Source organism: Lynx canadensis, chromosome D2, assembly GCF_007474595.2.
Source record: "Lynx canadensis isolate LIC74 chromosome D2, mLynCan4.pri.v2, whole genome shotgun sequence".
Classification (NCBI taxonomy): Eukaryota; Metazoa; Chordata; class Mammalia; order Carnivora; family Felidae; genus Lynx; species Lynx canadensis.
In genome coordinates, this window is record NC_044313.2 from 968,757 (window position 1) to 986,323 (window position 17,567).

Consider the following 17,567-nt stretch of genomic DNA (forward strand, 5'->3'; position numbering starts at 1 on the left):
GTGCTCTCTCTCTGCCCCTCCTGCTCTCTTTATTTATTTTTTTTTAATTTTTTTTAACGTTTATTTATTTTTGAAACAGAGAGAGACAGAGCATGAATGGGGGAGGGTCAGAGAGAGGGAGACACAGAATCCGAAACAGGCTCCAGGCTCTGAGCTGTCAGCACAGAGCCCGACGTGGGGCTCGAACTCACGGACCGTGAGATCATGACCTGAGCTGAAGTCGGCCGCTTAACCGACTGAGCCACCCAGGCGCCCCCCTCCTGCTCTCTTTAAAAAAAACAAAAATCCAGGGGGAAAATTCTGAATTATAGAAGTCTGGGTTTGTTTGGTTTTTTTTAATGTTTATTTCTTTATTTTGAGAGAGGGAGCGGGGGGAGTGGAAGTGGGGGAGGGGCACAGAGAGAGAGAGGGAATCCCAAGCAGGCTCCATGCTCCTGCAGAGCCTGAAGTGGGGCTCAGTGCCTTGAGCCTCGAGAGCATGACCTGAGCTCAAGAGTAGGACGCTCAACGGACCCAGGCGCCCCTGAATGCTGAGCTCTATCTGGTCCCAGGGTTTCAGGGAAGAGATGGTGGACGGTGGAGCTTGAACTGGAACAGACCACATTCTGATCTGCACACTTTATTGCTTAGAAAAAGCGCTACCAGTGTCACCCCTCTGGAAATGTAACAGCACGAGGCTGCTCTTCTGGTGGCCTGGTCCCTGGAGGGAACTGGCCCCTTTCACGTTCATCGGAACCTGCAGAACCGTCCGCACCGGGTCCTGGGGCCGTTCTCCCCCACCCGGGGAGGGATCCAGGGAGGGACAGAGCAGGCACCAACCCAGGAAGAGTTCTGGGCCCCGGGGAAGCCTCACCCCGTTCCAGGGAGACCCCAGCATCCTCTCCCAGGCACAGAGTGGGTGGTGGCAGCACGCGGCTCCCATCTCGCCCCCCCCCCACACCATATGGAACATAATCAGTGAGTCACCGATCAGGAGGTTGGGCATACTGTCTGCATACATCACAAATCCTTGACCTCGAGGTTGCATAGCTTGCCCCGAAGCAGCAGGTTGGACACTTAACCCATTCTGCTTTCATAGGCCCTCAGTTTCCCCTGTTTGATACGTTCTTAATCAGCTCCACGAAATCAACGGCACCCATGATTGTTCCCAGCAGGGTTGACCCACCCAGCCTGAGCCCCATCTGGGCCCCTCGACCGCTCGCCCCGGGAGCACCGGCCACTCCTGACGTTTCCTCGCGGTCCTAGCAGGGACTGAGCTGCTCACTGCTGTTTTCACTCCACCAGACTTTGGAGGAAATTAAAAGGCGGCTGTCAGTTCCCCACACCACCGTCCGAAGAGCTGCTCGGGGCAGATGCGAGTGTGAGCCTGCGGGGCCTGTCCCCTCCTCGGGTAGAGACAGGGTGTTGAGATGGCCAAATTATTTACATAAAACTACAGGGGCAGGAAATGTCGGCAGGTCCTGTGATTCGGGCAAGCAAGCGCCCACCAGATGGACACGGGCTGCCGGCAGAAGACGCATCCCCATCCAGGGCCAGAAGGACAAATCGTTTCCAGAATCACCTAGAGTCCCAAATGATAACTAAAAAAAGTCAGGAACACTATACAAGGAAAATCTGTCTCTGAGGTGACAATGCCTTTCAAAGTGGTCAAGGCTCCCGACGTGGTGTCAGTCATCCCGAGGACACAGCCAGAGTGCCACGATTTTCTCCCGGGGACCCAGGTGTGAAGAAACACCAACCCTTGCTCCAATGATCGGCGTTCCTGGCGTTGGCAATCCGGCGTCCACGTTTCGAGGATTCTCAACTCAGCTGTAATTTCTATGCTGCAATTTCGTATTTATGAAATCAGCTTTATAAAGACCCGTGTCTGTTCTAATCTTTAGATTTTAAATGTATCCCAACAGTGTCGTAAAAGGACCCCCCCCCCGCCACACACACACACAAGTATCTAAGCCCTTAATCAACGGATTTGGTGAGTGCACACCTCTTTCCTCTTTTCTCTGAGCTCTGTGCGGAGCAGGTCCTGCCCCCGTGACGTGCACCAGCAAATGGGAAAGCACAAGCTGTAGCGAGAGCACGGACGAGAAAGCGAGCAAACACGTGATGAATGATCTCACTGAGCTGGAATCATTTAATAGCAAGATACCATTCTAGTAAGTTTTTTAAACATTCATTTACTTTCAGAGAGACAGAGACAGATTGTGCGAGCAAGGGAGGGGCAGAGAGAGAGAGAATCCCAAGCAGGCTCCACACTGTCAACTCAGAGCCTGACTGGAGGCTCCATCCCACCAACTGTGAGATCATGACCTGAGCCCAAATCAGGAGCGGATGTCTGACGGACGGAGCCCCCCAGGTGCCCCGAGAGACCATCCTATTAAGTTTTTATGTCATTCTGAGCAGCGGCCTGTTCGAAATCAAACCTCACTACTCATACACACGGAATATTCCGAGTGAAATCATTTTCCGGTGATCTGAGCTTGCTGACCGGCCACATGTTTGCTTGGGGGGATCCTCACGGACTACTTACAGTCGACAGTACTGTTTCCCTTGTTTTAGAGGAAACGTGCAGAACTCCCAGTGTGCCGCAGTCCGTGGCCGACAGTGGCCGGTGGCTCCGGGAGCGGGACGCGGTCGGTCGGTGCAGGACTGAGTGTGACACCCGCGCTGACACCGGGCTCTCCTTCTGGCGGGAGCAGGTCCACAACAGCCCGCGGCGAAAGGGAAGCGGGCGCCGAGGCGCCCGCCTCCCGGGACCCTTCACTCTCAGGCCTGGACTGGGCGTGAGGGCGGCAGGAGATCGCGGGGAAGAGTGGGATGGGAGCCTTGGGGCGCAGGGAGGGGAGGCAAGGCCCGGATGGCCAGGGAGGCCTGGGGACGCAGGGGGAGCAGAGGCTCGGGGGGCCGTCCGCCCGCCCGCCTCGGACAGAGGGAGACCCGAGCTGGGAGGGGGCTGTGGAGGACGCCAGAGCCCCGCAGCAGGTCCCAGAGGCACGGCACCGTCCAACCACCCAGGTGGCAGGAGGCAAGAGTCCTGCACAGACCGGGGGGCAGACGTGTCCACACGTCACGTCAGCCCGTTCCCGGCAAGATCCAGGTAGAGGCCACCGAACCGTCAAATCAGGGGACTCTGTTGGCACTGAAAGCCATCCCTCGGAGAAGGCGTGTGTCTCTTCGCTGTATTTATATCCTCGTGTTTCAGAGTGGAGGTGTCCGCAAACGTGTGCTGCTGTATCCAGGCTAGAGTCACTCCGTCTCTATTTTAGAGCTAGTTTTTCTGAGCCCAAAAAAAGAAATAGAAGCGAAACAGAGAGTTGATCACTACACCCTCTGAAATAGTTTTTCATACATTTGAGGGCAATTACTAAATCACTACTGAAGCCCCGTCTGCTTGGGGCTGAATGTCATCCTGGCTGGTCCCTGGTGTGTGTCATTCTCTTAGGGTAATCTGCGACGCCAGACCTCACCCCTGTTACAAATGCAGTGTGCTTTCAAAGCTCTTTCTGTTTAAGGTATTTGCTTATTTCTAGCCAGTAATACCTTATGAAACAGGTTCACTTGTGAAAACAGTGATGGCTTGGGTATAATTATAATGAAGAGAGCCAGAAACTCCTCCTCACTCACACCAACCACTTTAATTCACCATTTGTGTGTAACTAAAGATAATTCAATTCTCATAAGAAAAATTAGTAAAAATCAAATATTTAATTTCTGGTTATATCTATTCTTTTTTTTTTTTTTTTGCCTCCTCAACTAAACAGGAATGTATCATTAGTAATATTAAGAGAATTCTGATATTATATAATACATTCTTTTGTTTGGTTGAAATCATTTCTTATCCTTTCAATTATAAAATTAAAATATGTGGGCTCCTGGGTGGCCCAGTTTGTTAAGTGTCTGACTTTAGCTCAGGTCGTGATCTTGTGGTGCATGAGTTCGAGCCCCGAGTCAGGCTCTGCACCGACATCTCAGAGCCTGGAGCCTGCTTCAGGTTCTGTGTCTCCTTCTCTCTCTGGCCCTCCCCCACTCACACTCTGTCTTTCTCTCTTTCAAAAAGCAAAAATGAACTATTGGGACCTCATCAAGATAAAAAGCTTCTGCACTGCAAAGGAAACAACCAACAAAACTAAAAGGCAACCGACGGAATGGGAAAAGATATTTGCAAATGACATATCGGATAAAGGGCTAGTATCCAAAATCTATAAAGAACTCACCAAACTCCACACCCAAAAAACAAATAACCCAGTGAAGAAATGGGCAGAAGACATGAATAGACACTTTTCTAAAGAAGACATCCAGATGGCCAACAGAGACATGAAAAGATGTTCAGCGTCGCTCCTCATCAGGGAAATACAAATCAAAACCACACTCAGAGATCACCTCACGCCGGTCAGAGTGGCCAAAATGAACAAATCAGGAGACTATAGATGCTGGAGAGGATGTGGAGAAACGGGAACCCTCTTACACTGTGGGTGGGAATGCAAACTGGTGCAGCCACTCTGGAAAACAGTGTGGAGGTTCCTCAAAAAATTAAAAATAGACCTACCCTATGACCCAGCAATAGCACTGCCAGGAATTTACCCAAGGGATACAGGAGTACTGATGCATAGGGGCACTTATACCCCAGTGTCTATAGCAGCACTTTCAACAATAGCCAAATTATGGAAAGAACCTAAATGTCCATCAACTGATGAATGGATAAAGAAATTGTGGTTTATACACACAATGGAATACTATGTGGCAATGAGAAAGAATGAAATCTGGCCCTTTGTAGCAACGTGGACGGAACTGGAAGGTATTATGCTGACTGAAATAAGTCAGACAGAGAAAGACAGACATCATATGTTTTCACTCATATGTGGAATTTGAGAAACTTAACAGAAGACCATGGGGGAAGGGGAAGAGGGGAAAAAGAGGAGGGAGGGAGGCAAACCATAAGAGACTCTTAAAGAATGAGAACAAACTGAGGGTTGATGGGGGTGGGGGAGAGGGGAAAGGGGGTGATGGGCATTGAGGAGGGCATCTGTTGGGATGAGCTACTGGGTGTTGTATGGAAACCAGTTTGACAATAAATTATATTTAAAATTTTTTTTAATTAAATTAAATTAAATTAAATTAAATTAAATTAAATTAAATTAAGATATGTTAGTCTCAAAACAAGCCTTTATGCTAATGCAAGGATTCTTATATGTCCTTCAGTGAAGTTTCCTTTTTTTTCCCCCAAAAATGTTATACGTACTTCTTAAATGTATTTCTGGGTATTTTAATCTTTTGTGCTGTCATTAGGAACATGACTGTCTTCTCACACATATTTCAAAGTAGTGTGGTTTGTAAACAGAAAGGCTATTTCATCTAAATGTACATTTAACAGTTAAGAACTGTCACTTCTGGTTTTTTCTCTGCAATAACTTACTAGACATTCTCTTGGACTTTTCAAGCAGGCAATCACATTAACAGGTTTGAAATGAAGGTTTTAATGCTGTTTAAAGCTAAGTAAGGATACACCCGAAAATGGAAAATATGCGACAGATTTTTTTCAAGCCACAAACAGATTTAATTAAACTGTAAAGTTTTTGAAATATGAGTCAAGTAAAATATTTGCTTTACGACATGTCCTATCACAATTATTTAAATGATGTACCTTGGGGCGCTTGGGTGGCTCAGTCCGTTAAGCGTCCGGCTGGAGCTCAGGTCATGATCTCACACTCCGTGAGTTCGAGCCCCGCGTCGGGCTCTGTGCTGACAGCTGGGAGCCTGGAGCCTGCTTCCAGTTCTGTGTCTCCCTGTCTCTCTGTCCCTCCCCTGCTCATGCTCTGTCTGTCTCTGTCTCAAAAATAAATAAAAACATTTAAAAAAATTTTTTTAAATAAATAAATGATGTACCTTGAAGGGTGAACCGCTTGAAGCAATTCACTGAGAGGGCCCCCCACCCCCTGCCCCGGCCCACACCGCACGCAGACGGAGCTCTGCCCGTGGTGCCCGCAGCACAGGAGATTTCACTGCCGTCGTGCGGGCCGCAGACTCCTCCTTCCAGTGCTGCCGGAGGCTGGCAGGAGACCCTGACCCCAGTCCAGCGGCAGAACCACAGGTGGTCCCGTTGCCCACTCTGCGGCCGGGACCCCACCCTCCGACCTCAAAGTGGCTCTAGGAGCGGCTCCTGCCATGTTTGCGTTCGTTAAAAGATCCATTCAGAACTCAAAGTCGGCTTGGCAACTGCAGATTCGGCCCCTTCCAGCCGAAGGCCGGGAAACAAACCAGACAGGAGTCCCTGGAATTCTGGGGAATAACGAACCACGCCCCCGCCCCCGTCCTGGTGCTCGCAACCTCCCGGGCCGCTTCTCTCTGCGGCCGAGCCGCCCCAGAGCGGGCACGCCCCGCACCTGCTCCCTGACCTGGCCTCCCAGCACCCCTGCTTCCTCCATCTGGACACCCACGGCCGGCAGAGCCTTGGCAAGGACGCGGGAGAGGAGGCCAGGCCTGCAGGGGGGAAGGCACAGACTCGGCCCGGGGCAGACTGGGGAGGCACGTGGCAGGGCCGGCTGGGGCTGGAGCGGGGTCCCCCCAGAGCTCAGAGGCTGAGCCCGCAGGAATACGCGGGCGGCCACGCTTCTAAACACACGCACGAGTCAGAGAAAGCCCGTGGTCCCGGTTCCAGGTAAACGGCTGTTCCTTTGGCAAGACTTTCTCAGCCTGGTTCCTCACCCAGGCTGCAGACCACAGACAGCGGTTCCTGTGACTGTCCCCATCTCTCCTAGGGCGAGCCCGAGCCCTTGTCCTCTCGGGAAAGAGTCCTAACTCCTGACACCGCAGCCGCACACAGGGCTCTTCTCCCGCTGACCCAGGAGAGAGAGGGACACAGACCTGCCTCTTGGCCCGTCTGTCCCTCAGAGTCCACCGGGCTCCTCCCAGGGCCGCGGCAAGGGTGCCCAGCTGACTCTGGGACACCCACCTCCTTCTCGTGGCCAGTTTCCTGAACAGGAACGGAGCCAGCACGGGACCACCCCTGCACTGCCGGCTGGGGGCCCTCGGGGGTCCTGGAGGTGCCGGGCCCCCTGCCCCTCGAGGACCCCTCTCCCCTCGTCCGCTCCTTCCGCACACCGTGCAGGTCCCAGGGGGCGTTGCTGCCCACGCTCGGGGGCTGAGGGCAGCAAGCTGTGAGACCAGATGGGCTGGAACCCCTTCCGGCAGCTACCACGTGTGCAGAGGAAGCTGTCTGAAGAGGCAAAGAAGAGGCCAGGCCGCCTGAAAAGACAAGAAGGAGGAGCTAGAGGGACAGAGAGACAGGGACAGGCCGACAGAGCCTGACGGAGCTGGAGACAGAACGAGGCGGAGGCCAGGGCCGGGGGCCCTGATGGCATCTGAGCCCTGCCCGGGACCCCAACTTCCTCTGGGTCTGCTGCGCCCCGACCGCTCCCGCAGGCCGGCGCCAGGTCTGAGACATGCTGTCCGGTCCCTCCTCAGGGGACGCAGTCCAGGGTGACCCTCACGCACGGGGCTCCTTGTGCAAGTTGGGAGCACACGGACAGTGACAGCGTCACGCTGGGGATTCTCGTGGTGACCCAGGTCAGGCCGGAAGGGGGCTGGAGGCCGAGGCTGGCGGAGGAGGGGCCAGAGACAAAGCACCGATATTAGTCAGGTACGTCAGGAAATACTCATGAGACTGTAAACAAAACCTTCCCAGAAGAGAATTTGAGCCAAGGGAGGGGACCTGCTTAGTGGGTGAGCCACGTCTGTGCCAACTCCGGTGGGGGCATCGGCTGAGAGCCCGCAAGGTGTCCCCCGGGTGTGGGCAGGTGACAGGGTGGAGAACGTGCCCGGTCCTGCAGGGCAAGGGCAGGGACGGCCTGTGAGGGCCATGGTGGCACAGCCCAGGGCAGGAAGGATGGGAAGAAACGCCCTGGCCGTCCTCTCCCCGGCCCACCCCACCCGGACCCGCATAGAGGTCAGGACGCAAGCCCGGGGCCGTGGGGCCAGAGCGGAGGGGAGCGTGGACAGGGGTGGGTAGATGGAGCCCGGGTCACCACCCCGAGATCCTGAAGCTGCTGTCCAGCCCTGCGATTGGACTGAGAAGGCCCCCCGTGTTCCCCAGGCTCGCCTACAGCTGCACAGGATGAGCTGGGCCCTGGGGTCATCCGGCTCTGTGGGGGGGAGGGCGAGGCTTCATCCTTGCTGGGGAGGTCCCCCCTTCCCCCCAAGGAGTCACCGGGGTCAGCAGCCCCGGGGTGGTGGGTTTTCCTGCAGAGTCGGCCGGAAGGGGGCTTCTGCTCACGTTAGCCCACACAAAACAATGATGGCTTGACTCTGAGGACTAGTTTCAGTGCGTTCCTTTCCCTGTAGGCCGTTCTTCCAGGAAGCCCGAGTCGGGGCACTGCCATAGGACTGACCCAGGAGCATGCCCAGGACATGGGTGTGGGATGGCCTGTCCCCCAGGACTCAGCTCCTGGCAGCCCCACCAGCCCCTAACCCTGCTCCAGCTCAGGCGGGAGCGTGGAACCTTCCCTCGACTCTCCTGCTTACCTGGCAGAAACCCGCTCCCAGGCCAGGCCACCTCGGCAGGCCCCCCGCTCCTCCCGGCCAGTGGGGCCACGCCCTCCCCCCGTGATCTGGGCCGGCATGGTACTGCCCTCTCTTGGGGCTCCCCACGGACTCTGGTGTCCTGGTTCTTAGAGGCCCTCTCGGCAGTCGCAGGCCCCATCAACAGGCTCTTAACTGAGTCACAGGAGGGGCCTTCCTGAGCTCCCAGGGGGCATGGCCATTCTCCCCTTCCCGGCAGGCCCAGGTGCAGCCCAGCAGCGGGGGCCGTCGGGCTTCAGGCCCTGCACCCAGGCGTGTGCACAAGGGCCAGGGAGTGCAGCCCCTGGGGCAGAGCAGACAGAGAGCAGGGGACCGGCTCTGGGCCGGCACCACCAGGCATACTGGCCCCGAAGCCGCCGAGTGGGGAGGGGAGGAAGAGGAAGCTGACTGGGGAGACGGGTGGCGGGCGTCAACCAAGGGCCACTGCCTGTTGCCTCCAGCCCTTGTCCTCGGGGGGTCATGGGTCCCAGGGCAGGAGGGGACGGGGAGGGAGGCGGGGCACGGGACCCAACAGCCACCCTGGTGAGGCTCTCAGCCCTGTGTGCTTGGTGGCCTGAGGGCATCCGGCCAGGTCTGCACAGACCCTCCCGGTGCCCCCCTCCCATGCCCACAGCTGGCCTGAGTGTGGTCAGACTGGTTCTGCCCGCTGCAAACTGGCTTCAGGTGTCACGGCTTCCAGGCAGCCTGGGGAGCCTCCTTGGTGAGGTCCGCCCGGCCACTACTGTGACCTGCACGGTCAGGGTCATGTGCACCTGTTGCCTGCACCTGCAGAATCTCAGGGCCCCCCCTCCTGTACTGGCCATGTTGGGGGGGGGCTGAGGGGCCCCGGGGAACTCTGCTGGACTCACCCTGAAGCCCAAGGGCGTCTTGTCCACTTTCCTGCGGACAGGAAGGCAGAGCTGGCCCGGGACACGGCCCTCAGGAAAGTGAGCCCTGGGGGGTGGCGGGGACACGGAGGGGTCCCCGGGGAGCCTGGCTCTCCTGAGTGAAGGGCAAGGTTCCCGGTCGGGGGCGTCCTGGCCTGATGGGGTGGGGCTCCGGGTGCGGCCTCGGGCAAACAGCTGTACTTCCCGGCCTCAGTTTCCCCACCTGTGGAGTGCTGTGCGATACTAGGCTGGGCCCCCAGGGCCGTTACGAAGACAGTGGCGTGCAGGTGAGGACCACAGCCAGGGTCTGGCCCAGGGACCCAGGGTTTGTTGGGGACAGTGCTCAGTCTGAGTTCACGGCTGTGCAAACGGTTGTGAGCGAGCCGGCCGCTGCACACGCAGCCCTCCAGTCCACGCACAGGAAAGTCACCTGACTTTCAAAACATGAGCATCGCAACCCAAAGTTACATAAAAAGGAGAAGCGCTTTCTGGCTGAGCGCGTCCTCCTGACAGCCCCCCCTTCCCCGCCTGGCGGTGCAGGGCCAACCCTCTAACCTCGGAAAAGGCTCCAGGCTATTTTAAGCACGGACTTAAAAAGTAAAAGCAGCTGTGAAGTGAAAAGTTTTAGGAACATTTCCATTTCCTGGAGTGATGGAGGGAGAGCCTGGCCCGTGGGCCCGGGGAACAGAAGCCTCTGCTGGCAGAGCGCGGGCGTCCGGGCCCCCAGCAGCCAGAGCGCGGGCGTTGGGCGCGGCGCGGCCTGGCCTCAGGCGGGCAGCCCGGTCTGGCGGGCGTGTGAGTGCCGAGTTTCGGTGATTCATCGGGGTGGGGGCGCTGGGCGAAGGCGGGCGTGACTGCAGGCGGGGACTCAGCTAGGGGAGGATGGCCCGCCCCGCCCCTCCCGTGGCCAGCCCTGCAGTGGGCCTCAATCCTCCCAGGCCAGAGGCCTCGTCGGACCCCCGAGAACCTTCCGGCGTTCCTCTGCTGCCCAAGGCGCGGCACCGGCCCGGGGAGAGGGGGCTGCCCACGTGCCCAGGCTGCCATGAGGGGGTCTGCAGGACCAGGGGTCCCACACCACTGTGCCCACCTGGCTTGGGGCCCGCTGTTGCCTCAGTCCTGGGCTGGGGAGGGGCCGGCAGAGTGGTCATGGAGGTGGCCCCTCACCTCCTGGTCTGTGTCCTCAGTCTCCCTCTCTCTCTTTGTGGCCTTTACCCCGAGGCTGCAGGGTCCAGTGGCGGGCCTGGCCACGTCCGACGTCAATAGGGCTGGACGTGTAGACACAGACAGACCGCAGGGCTCCGTGTAGGGGCGTCTCCCAGGGGAGATCCCAGCAAGAGTGTTCCGATAAGGGGCGGTGCTGAGGGTCCCGTCTCTGGGGTCTGAAGGGCTCCTACAGGTGCAAGCCCAAATGCTCCACCCGGCTGTGCTCAGAAAGGGATACCAAACAGGTGGGATCCCACCCGTGGAGACAGCTTGGGGTCCTCGAAGGCCTCTTCAAGGTCCCTGCCTCTGGTCCCGGGCCTACCCTACTTAAGCCTGACTGTCGGACTTGACTGTTGTGGGGAGCGGGCTCTTTGCCAAGCAACCCTCCGTCCCACCCTGACCCCAAGTGTCCACAAGAGCCTGGACATCGTCTGCTCCGGGGACCTGGGCCCCATCCTGCGGAGGGACACACAGCCCTCACTGCTTGGTGGGCGGCCTGCTGGTTCATCTCCTGGGGGATCCAAGCACCTACCACAATCGTGGGAGCTGTTCCCCTCAAGGCCAGAGGAGGGGAGGGAGGTTCCCAAGCTTAGCAAGGGCCAGGGGAGTTGGGAAGGAGGGAGGAGCGGAGAAGAGGGAGGGGAAGGAAAGGGAGGAGGGAGCAGGGGGAGGGAGGGAAAGGGGGTGGAAGCTCGGGTAAGTGAAAGGGAACACGGCCTCCCAGGGTTCTGGCCCCAACGTGGAGTGTCTATCCAGCAGGAAGTCTGTCTACACCCCCCAGCGGGTCTTGTCTGTACCCGTCCCGCTCCCCAAACTGCTGTGCAAAGCCCCCCCCCCCGCCGGAGTCCTGGGGAAGCCCAGCCACCCTCCTTCTTCCCAGAGGCCCCGGGGCCCAGTGCTCAGCCGCAGGCCTGGCCAGCGGGGGTGGGGGTGGCCGGGACGAGCACAGGGCAGCCAGTGGACGCTGCTGCGGACCGCGAACCGGTGCAGAGGGCCCGCGGAGGAGGTGCCCCGGCTGGCCCCGGGGCTCTGTCTGCCCGGGGCCACCTGCCTGGGGTGCGACCTGCGGGCCAGACCTGGCCTGGGCAGAATCCGTGCCTCTTCGTCTGCCTCTCATCACCCCAAATCAGCTGTCTCCTCTCAAAGGTCGGCCTTTATTTGGAGCAAAAAGATAAATGTGAAGTTTAATTTTCTCCTTAGGGCGGGGTGGGCAAGGGGGTGTGGCCCCCCTGCCCCATCTCCCCCCAGCCCTGCTCACCCCTGACTCTAACCTACACTCCCTCCTGAAGCGTTTGCTCAGCCTGCCCGCGCACACGTCTACCCCTGCCAGGCGGACGGAAAACTGCCCCGACCGGGCTCCAGCAGCGGGTGCCTGTCATTCGGCTGGTGTCGCAGTAGCATGTGGCTCCCCCGGTCCTGGCACTGGGCAGCTCACGTGGGATGGCGGCCGTCTCAGGGTCACCTCCCCTGCAGCCCCACTGAAGGGGCCACGCCGTTCCCCGGGCTTCAGCTGCAGGACAGGGCCGGGCCCGGGCAGCCAGTCCGAGAGACTCAGGACTGTGTGTGGGGCAGGCCCCCTGGGAAGTGGTGCTTCCCGGGGGGCAGAATTCCTGCTTACCCCTTGGCTTTTTGGGAATTCAGCGTCGTCGGTGATATACTTCGATGGCAGCTGGAAGGGACATTCGCAGGTGGCCACATGGGTACGTGACGTCAGCAGCACTGTGCTGTGGCAGCTTCAAGCCCCTGTGCCGGCGGCCCCTCACCAGTGTGACCCAGGTGTGACAGGCTCACCCCGATTCTGGGGTCAGTCACTCGTCCGCACCCGCACAGACCACACCCGTCCCCCTGCAGAACTGTCCCCTGCATGCCGAGGGGACCTCCTGGAGAGCATTGGCTGATGACGAGACGGCTGGACAGTCTTCCCCATGTGTGCAGCCCTGACAAGTGGGCACTCGGGATCACAGTCACGGAGACCTCGGGAGGGCTCTGTGTCCCCTGAGGCAGACAGACAAACCCTGGCTCGCGGCCTTGCAGCCCACAGATTCCTTTCTCATCTTCGTCGTAAGGTCTGGGAGGCGAACGTGGAAATGGTTTCTTCTCTCACAATGTGTGACGGCCTTTCCAGACACCCCACTCTGGGGTCAGGGGTGAACCTGAACCCCCCAGGCCTGGCCGGCCTTGCTCTCTCCTCTGGACCTCGAGAGGTCGGGCCCCTGCCGTGGAGGGTGGAGTCCCAGCCCCAGCCGTGAGCTCCCAGGTTATCACTGTCCTCAGGTGGCCCCTGTGCTCGGGGACTGAGCCCCGTGGGCACCATCATGACCACCTCGTCTGGTGCCCCCAGAAGCTGGCACCTCTCTGGGTATCATGCAACACCCATGGCCGAAGTGCCCCTTTGGTCACTTGACCTCGTTAGTGTTTGGTAGGTCGCAGCCGTGTCTCCCCCAGCCCAGGGACGTTCGGGCACAGGCACTCTGGGGAAGTTCCTGTCTCCTCGGGCTTCCTGAGGAGCCTGGGCCGGGCCGCCCGCCTCCCGGACCTCACTGTGTTTCTGTCCAGAGAGGCAGAGGGTGGCTCTGCCCCAGGACATCCGGCTCACTTTCCCTCTGAGTCCGGAAGCTAGTTAGTTCTGGAGCACCGGCACCTTCCCGCCCCACTGCTGCGTGGACGCGGCTCTAACACCAGAGGTGACCCCGTGCGGGGGGGAGAACACCAGCCAGCTCTGGGGTGAGGCTGGGGTCCGGCCCTCGGGTAGGCGCCCCTCCCAGGGGTCTCTGCCACTGGAGGATGCTGGGGCTCTGGGGTGAGGCTGGAGGCCGTGCCGGACGAGTTGGAAGTCCTGGGCTGGATGGGAGGAGGGGGTTGTGATGGGTGGAGGACCCCGCAGGCGTGCCCTGGGGTCAGCGCCCCCATCGTCCAGGGCGCAGGGGTTCACTGGAGAGATTCCGAGGGAGGGGCTCAGGGCACGGGCTTCTTAGCCGGGGCTTGGCTCCCATGGGGTAGCCCCCAGCGGCCACTCGCTCCTTCTGCAGCAGGAGGACTGTCCCGAGGGCCACGACACTATGTGAATGGGTCACGGTAACCAGGAGAGGTGCTGGCCTGACGGCCGTTTCTCCTCCGGAAACAAACTCCGGGTGCGGGCGTTTGGGGAACTCCTGCACCCCGGATGGCTCAAACTCCTGCAGGCTCCAAGGCTGTGACTTCTCTCCTCGGGTGACCAAAATGACCTCTGGGGATGGGGTGCGGGGCCAGCTTCCTGGGGCGTGGGCTGGACAGTCCCACAGGACACCAAGCTCAGAAGGACCCCCTGCTTGTCTTGAAATTCTGGATCATTTTCACTTGACCCCCACATGAGCCTGTTCTTCAGAGGGCGCTCTGACCCGTGTAAAGGGCCAGGGGCCTCCCTGTGGGGTGCCCGGGGAGCCGAGGAGAAAGGGTGTCCGGTGGGAGGAACACAGGCGCAGGGACTCCGGCCCCTGGGCCCAGGGAGGGACGGGCCCGAGTGTCCAGGCGGCCCCACCACCCCTGACCACGTCCCTTCCTCCTCAGAGAAGGGAGCCTGCCCAGGAGGGGCTCTGTCCCAGCCTAATAATAACTCCCAGCCTGGCCCCAGCCGCTGGCTATTTTTAGAGCCCCTAACCCAGCCCCCACGTGACTCAGCGAGGCCTCAAGCGGGGATGAGAAAGTCTCAGGATGGCCCGTGGCCAGGGCGCTCCAGGCGGACGGGCGGGCGTGGGCAGTGGGGGGCCCAGAAGCAGGCCAGGCCTTCAGAGGAGGCTCCCGCCTCCACCCGCCCCGCCCCGCCCCTCCCTCCCTTCCTCCCTCTCTCCCTCCCTCCCCGGCAACGGCTCCCCCACCCCCACCCTCCAGCCAAGCATGGAAAATCTGATGTCAGAATTCCAGCCTTGGCAAAGAATGCTGACCTTCTCCTCCTGGGGAGTCATGGGCCTAAGAGGCTGGGCCTGGGTCTCCCCCCCTCCAGGTGTCCCCAAGCACCCTGGGGCCACTGCCCTCCTCCCCTCTCTGGCACCCCGGTGTGGCCGGCACGAGCACCTGAAGGCCCCACCCTGCGTGTCCCAGGCTGGTCCTGCCCCCAGGAGCCCGGTCCGTCTGTCCATCTGTCTGGCCAGGCCGCTGTTACTGGAAGGGTTTCTGGGGCGGGTCGCCTGGCTGAGTGGAGCAGTGGGTGGGGGGCACTGCGCTGCCCAGTAGTGCTGAGGCCCCCGACCCTGTCCAGTCCTTGAGGAAGTGTCTGCAGGATGGGGGGGGGGGGGGGCGGGGCAGTGGGAAGAGCGAGAGAGCTGTGGACATGCACGTGAGCGTGCGTGTGTGTTCCGGTGTGAGCGGTGTGAGCTTTCGCGTGTGTTCTAGTGTGAGCGTGCCCTGTGTCCCGGTGTGAGCGTGTGCGTGTGTTTCGGTTCTGGTGTGAGAGTGCGCGTGCACGTGTGTGAGTGCATGCCCACATGTGCACGTGTCTATACATGCGTGTGTGCTTGGGTGCTGCTGTGTGTGCGTGTGAATGCACGGGCAGGTGAGCACGCTCGTGTGGACACACGTGTGCGTGCACGTGCTTTGTGATGCGCGCGCACGTAGGGCACGTGTACACAAACGTGTGTGTGCACATGCGTACGTGGGACCTTTGGTCCCTTCCCAGCAAACTGACTTTCTTCGGCGCCTTCTGGCCAAGGGGAAGCGCCCCGAGCCGCGTCCCCAGTAGCTGCCCTGCGGGTCCCACCCAGCAGGAGCTGTGCCGCCAGCTGAGGGGCAGGGACGAGGCGAGGGCGGGGCTCCCTGTGCTCTGGGGGCCCCCCTCCGGGATGGGGGAGGCCGAACGGAGGGGCTACCCGGAGCGGGGGGGTGTGCGTGGATTCGCTGAGGGTCCCGGCTGGAAAGGGCAGGCCTCGGGAGCCCTGGCAGGTCCGGTGGCTTTGGGCGGCCGTCACCTCAGCGAACACAGGTGCAGACACCTGGGAAGGGCCCCCCCCCGCCCCCGCTTCCTGAGCGCCCCCCAAGTGTGGGGTTGCCTTCCCGCCGGGGGGTGTCTGTTGTCGCTCACTCCCCAGAACGCGATGTTAACCTTGGGCTCGCAGCCTCCAGCTTTCTCTGCTTGGAGCGTCAGGACGCTGTTGTGTTTAGGGAAGACACTGCTTCCCGGGACGGATCATGGCGACCATGGCACCTTGTGGATCCTGTGTCTTCCTACTCCCAAGGCCTCAGCGGGACGAGGGAAAGTGAAAAGGTTTGTAAAAGCCATTTTCTGGAATGAAAGTATTATGCTGGTTTTTGTTGACTTCGGAATCGCTTGGAAAAAGGTTTTCATTTAAAATATTTGGCTGCCTGTCCTGTCGCGGACTTCCTCCCAAACCCCCCGCCACCCGCGGACGGGGAGGGGGGGAAGGAGCCCGGAAACGCACCCCACCCGGCCCTGCGGGAACCTCTGTGGCTGGTGCACGTGGACGGGAAGCCACCTGGGAGCCCACCTCCTCTGGCCACGTGCCAGCCCCCTCGGCCTCCGGGTCGGGACCCCCAGCCCGTGCCCACCAGAGACCTGAGCGGCCCTCAAGGCTGCGGGGATCCCAAGGGCCCCTTGAGGTTCCGTCCCCAGCACATCCCCGTGACCTCAGAGGGCAGGGGACCTCCCCTCGATTCATGCGGACCCAGGGCCGAGCGGGAGCCACGGACACTGGGCCTGGAGGACAGAGGACACCCCAGATGTGGTCCCCAGGGGTTCCCTGCAGCAGCCCTAGTTGGGGGGGCCCTAGCAGCCCCCAGGGAGGGACCCAAACCAGACCCCAGTCCTGCCACTGGTGGACACGGGATGGAGCCCTGTGTGCACATGTGTGCACCCGCAAACACACACACACACACACACACACACAGCATACGCACACGCCACATGCATGCACACAACATACACACACACGTGCAGCACACATGTATACAACATGCACAACCACACAGCCCACACACATCACAGAGCCCGTAAACCGTCCTGCATACGGGACGAGGAATGAACGGCATCGGTCTCTCTGATGATCACACAGAAGGACAAACCTTCGGACGGGAAGGAGACTGAGGCATCCGGGGAGTCAGACAGCGCGGAGGAGCCGCGGGCGGGCGGGCCGCTGGGGGGTGCACGCCGCAGAGGGAGCAGGAAGGGCACACAGGCCCTGGGCCCAGGTCCTGGGGCCCCCGGCTCTGAGGAACAGGCTTCAGGCCCGCAGGCAGACCCTCCGGAGTCTGGAGACGACCTACCACAGCCCGTCCACGGGGACAGGGGGTCACGTGCTTTGGCCAGCTTCCGGTGGATGAAGGAGACCCCAGTCTTCAGTTGCAAGGTCGAAATAATTGTCTTGCCAGGTCACCTGCGGGGCTCAGTCGGTTAAGCGACCGACTCCGACTCCGGTCTTGATCTCGCGGTCTGTGAGTTCGAGCCCCACGTCGGGCTCTGTGCTGACAGCTCAGAGCCTGGAGCCAGCTTTGGATTCCGTGTCTCCCTCTCTCTCTGCCCCTCCCCTGCTCGTGTTCTCTCTCTCTCTCTCTCTCTCTCTCTCTCTGTCTCTCGAAAATTAACATTAAAGCAAAATTCTTTTAGAAATGGTAATTGTCTTACAAAAGACCACGTGTCACACAAAGCACACACTTGTTTGCAAGTGCGTGTTAGGTCTTTGTAACATTTGTTGGTGCGTCTAACAGACCTCATAAAACCTCAAGAATGCCGAGAAAATGCTTTTGTCGGGACCACATTTTGTTCACCTTGGTGACAAAACTGGCCGCGAAGGAGCGCGCGTGTAAGGACCCCTCAGCAACTTGGGCCGTGCCTGTCACTTCCCCCCACAGGGGACGGCCCGCAGCGCTCACAAGGGAGGGACCCGGGACGGACCGACACGGACGGAGCCCCTCCTCACGCTGGGCTGGGCCAGCCCCCCT

General features: G+C 59.7%; 1 protein-coding gene across 1 annotated transcript; it reads left to right on the forward strand.

Annotated features, from left to right (window-relative positions):
- The first annotated feature begins 12,302 nt into the window (after positions 1–12,302).
- On the forward strand, positions 12,303–17,030 carry LOC115527680. The gene is made up of 5 exons (XM_032595296.1): positions 12,303–12,416; positions 13,261–13,364; positions 13,670–13,850; positions 15,728–15,876; positions 16,682–17,030. Exons 1-5 carry the CDS (start codon positions 12,303–12,305, stop codon positions 16,947–16,949), a joined length of 816 nt encoding a protein of 271 aa, XP_032451187.1. The 3' UTR covers positions 16,950–17,030.
- The last annotated feature ends 537 nt before the right edge of the window (positions 17,031–17,567 follow it).

Coding starts and splice junctions, on each gene's coding strand:
- LOC115527680 (XM_032595296.1), top strand. CDS start 12,303: ATGGCAGCTGGAAGGGACATTCGCAGGTGGCCACATGGGTACGTGACG. Junction 12,417..13,260: donor CCCTCACCAGTGTGACCCAG/GTGTGACAGGCT, acceptor TCCGGAAGCTAG/TTAGTTCTGGAGCACCGGCA. Junction 13,365..13,669: donor GAACACCAGCCAGCTCTGGG/GTGAGGCTGGGG, acceptor CTCCTTCTGCAG/CAGGAGGACTGTCCCGAGGG.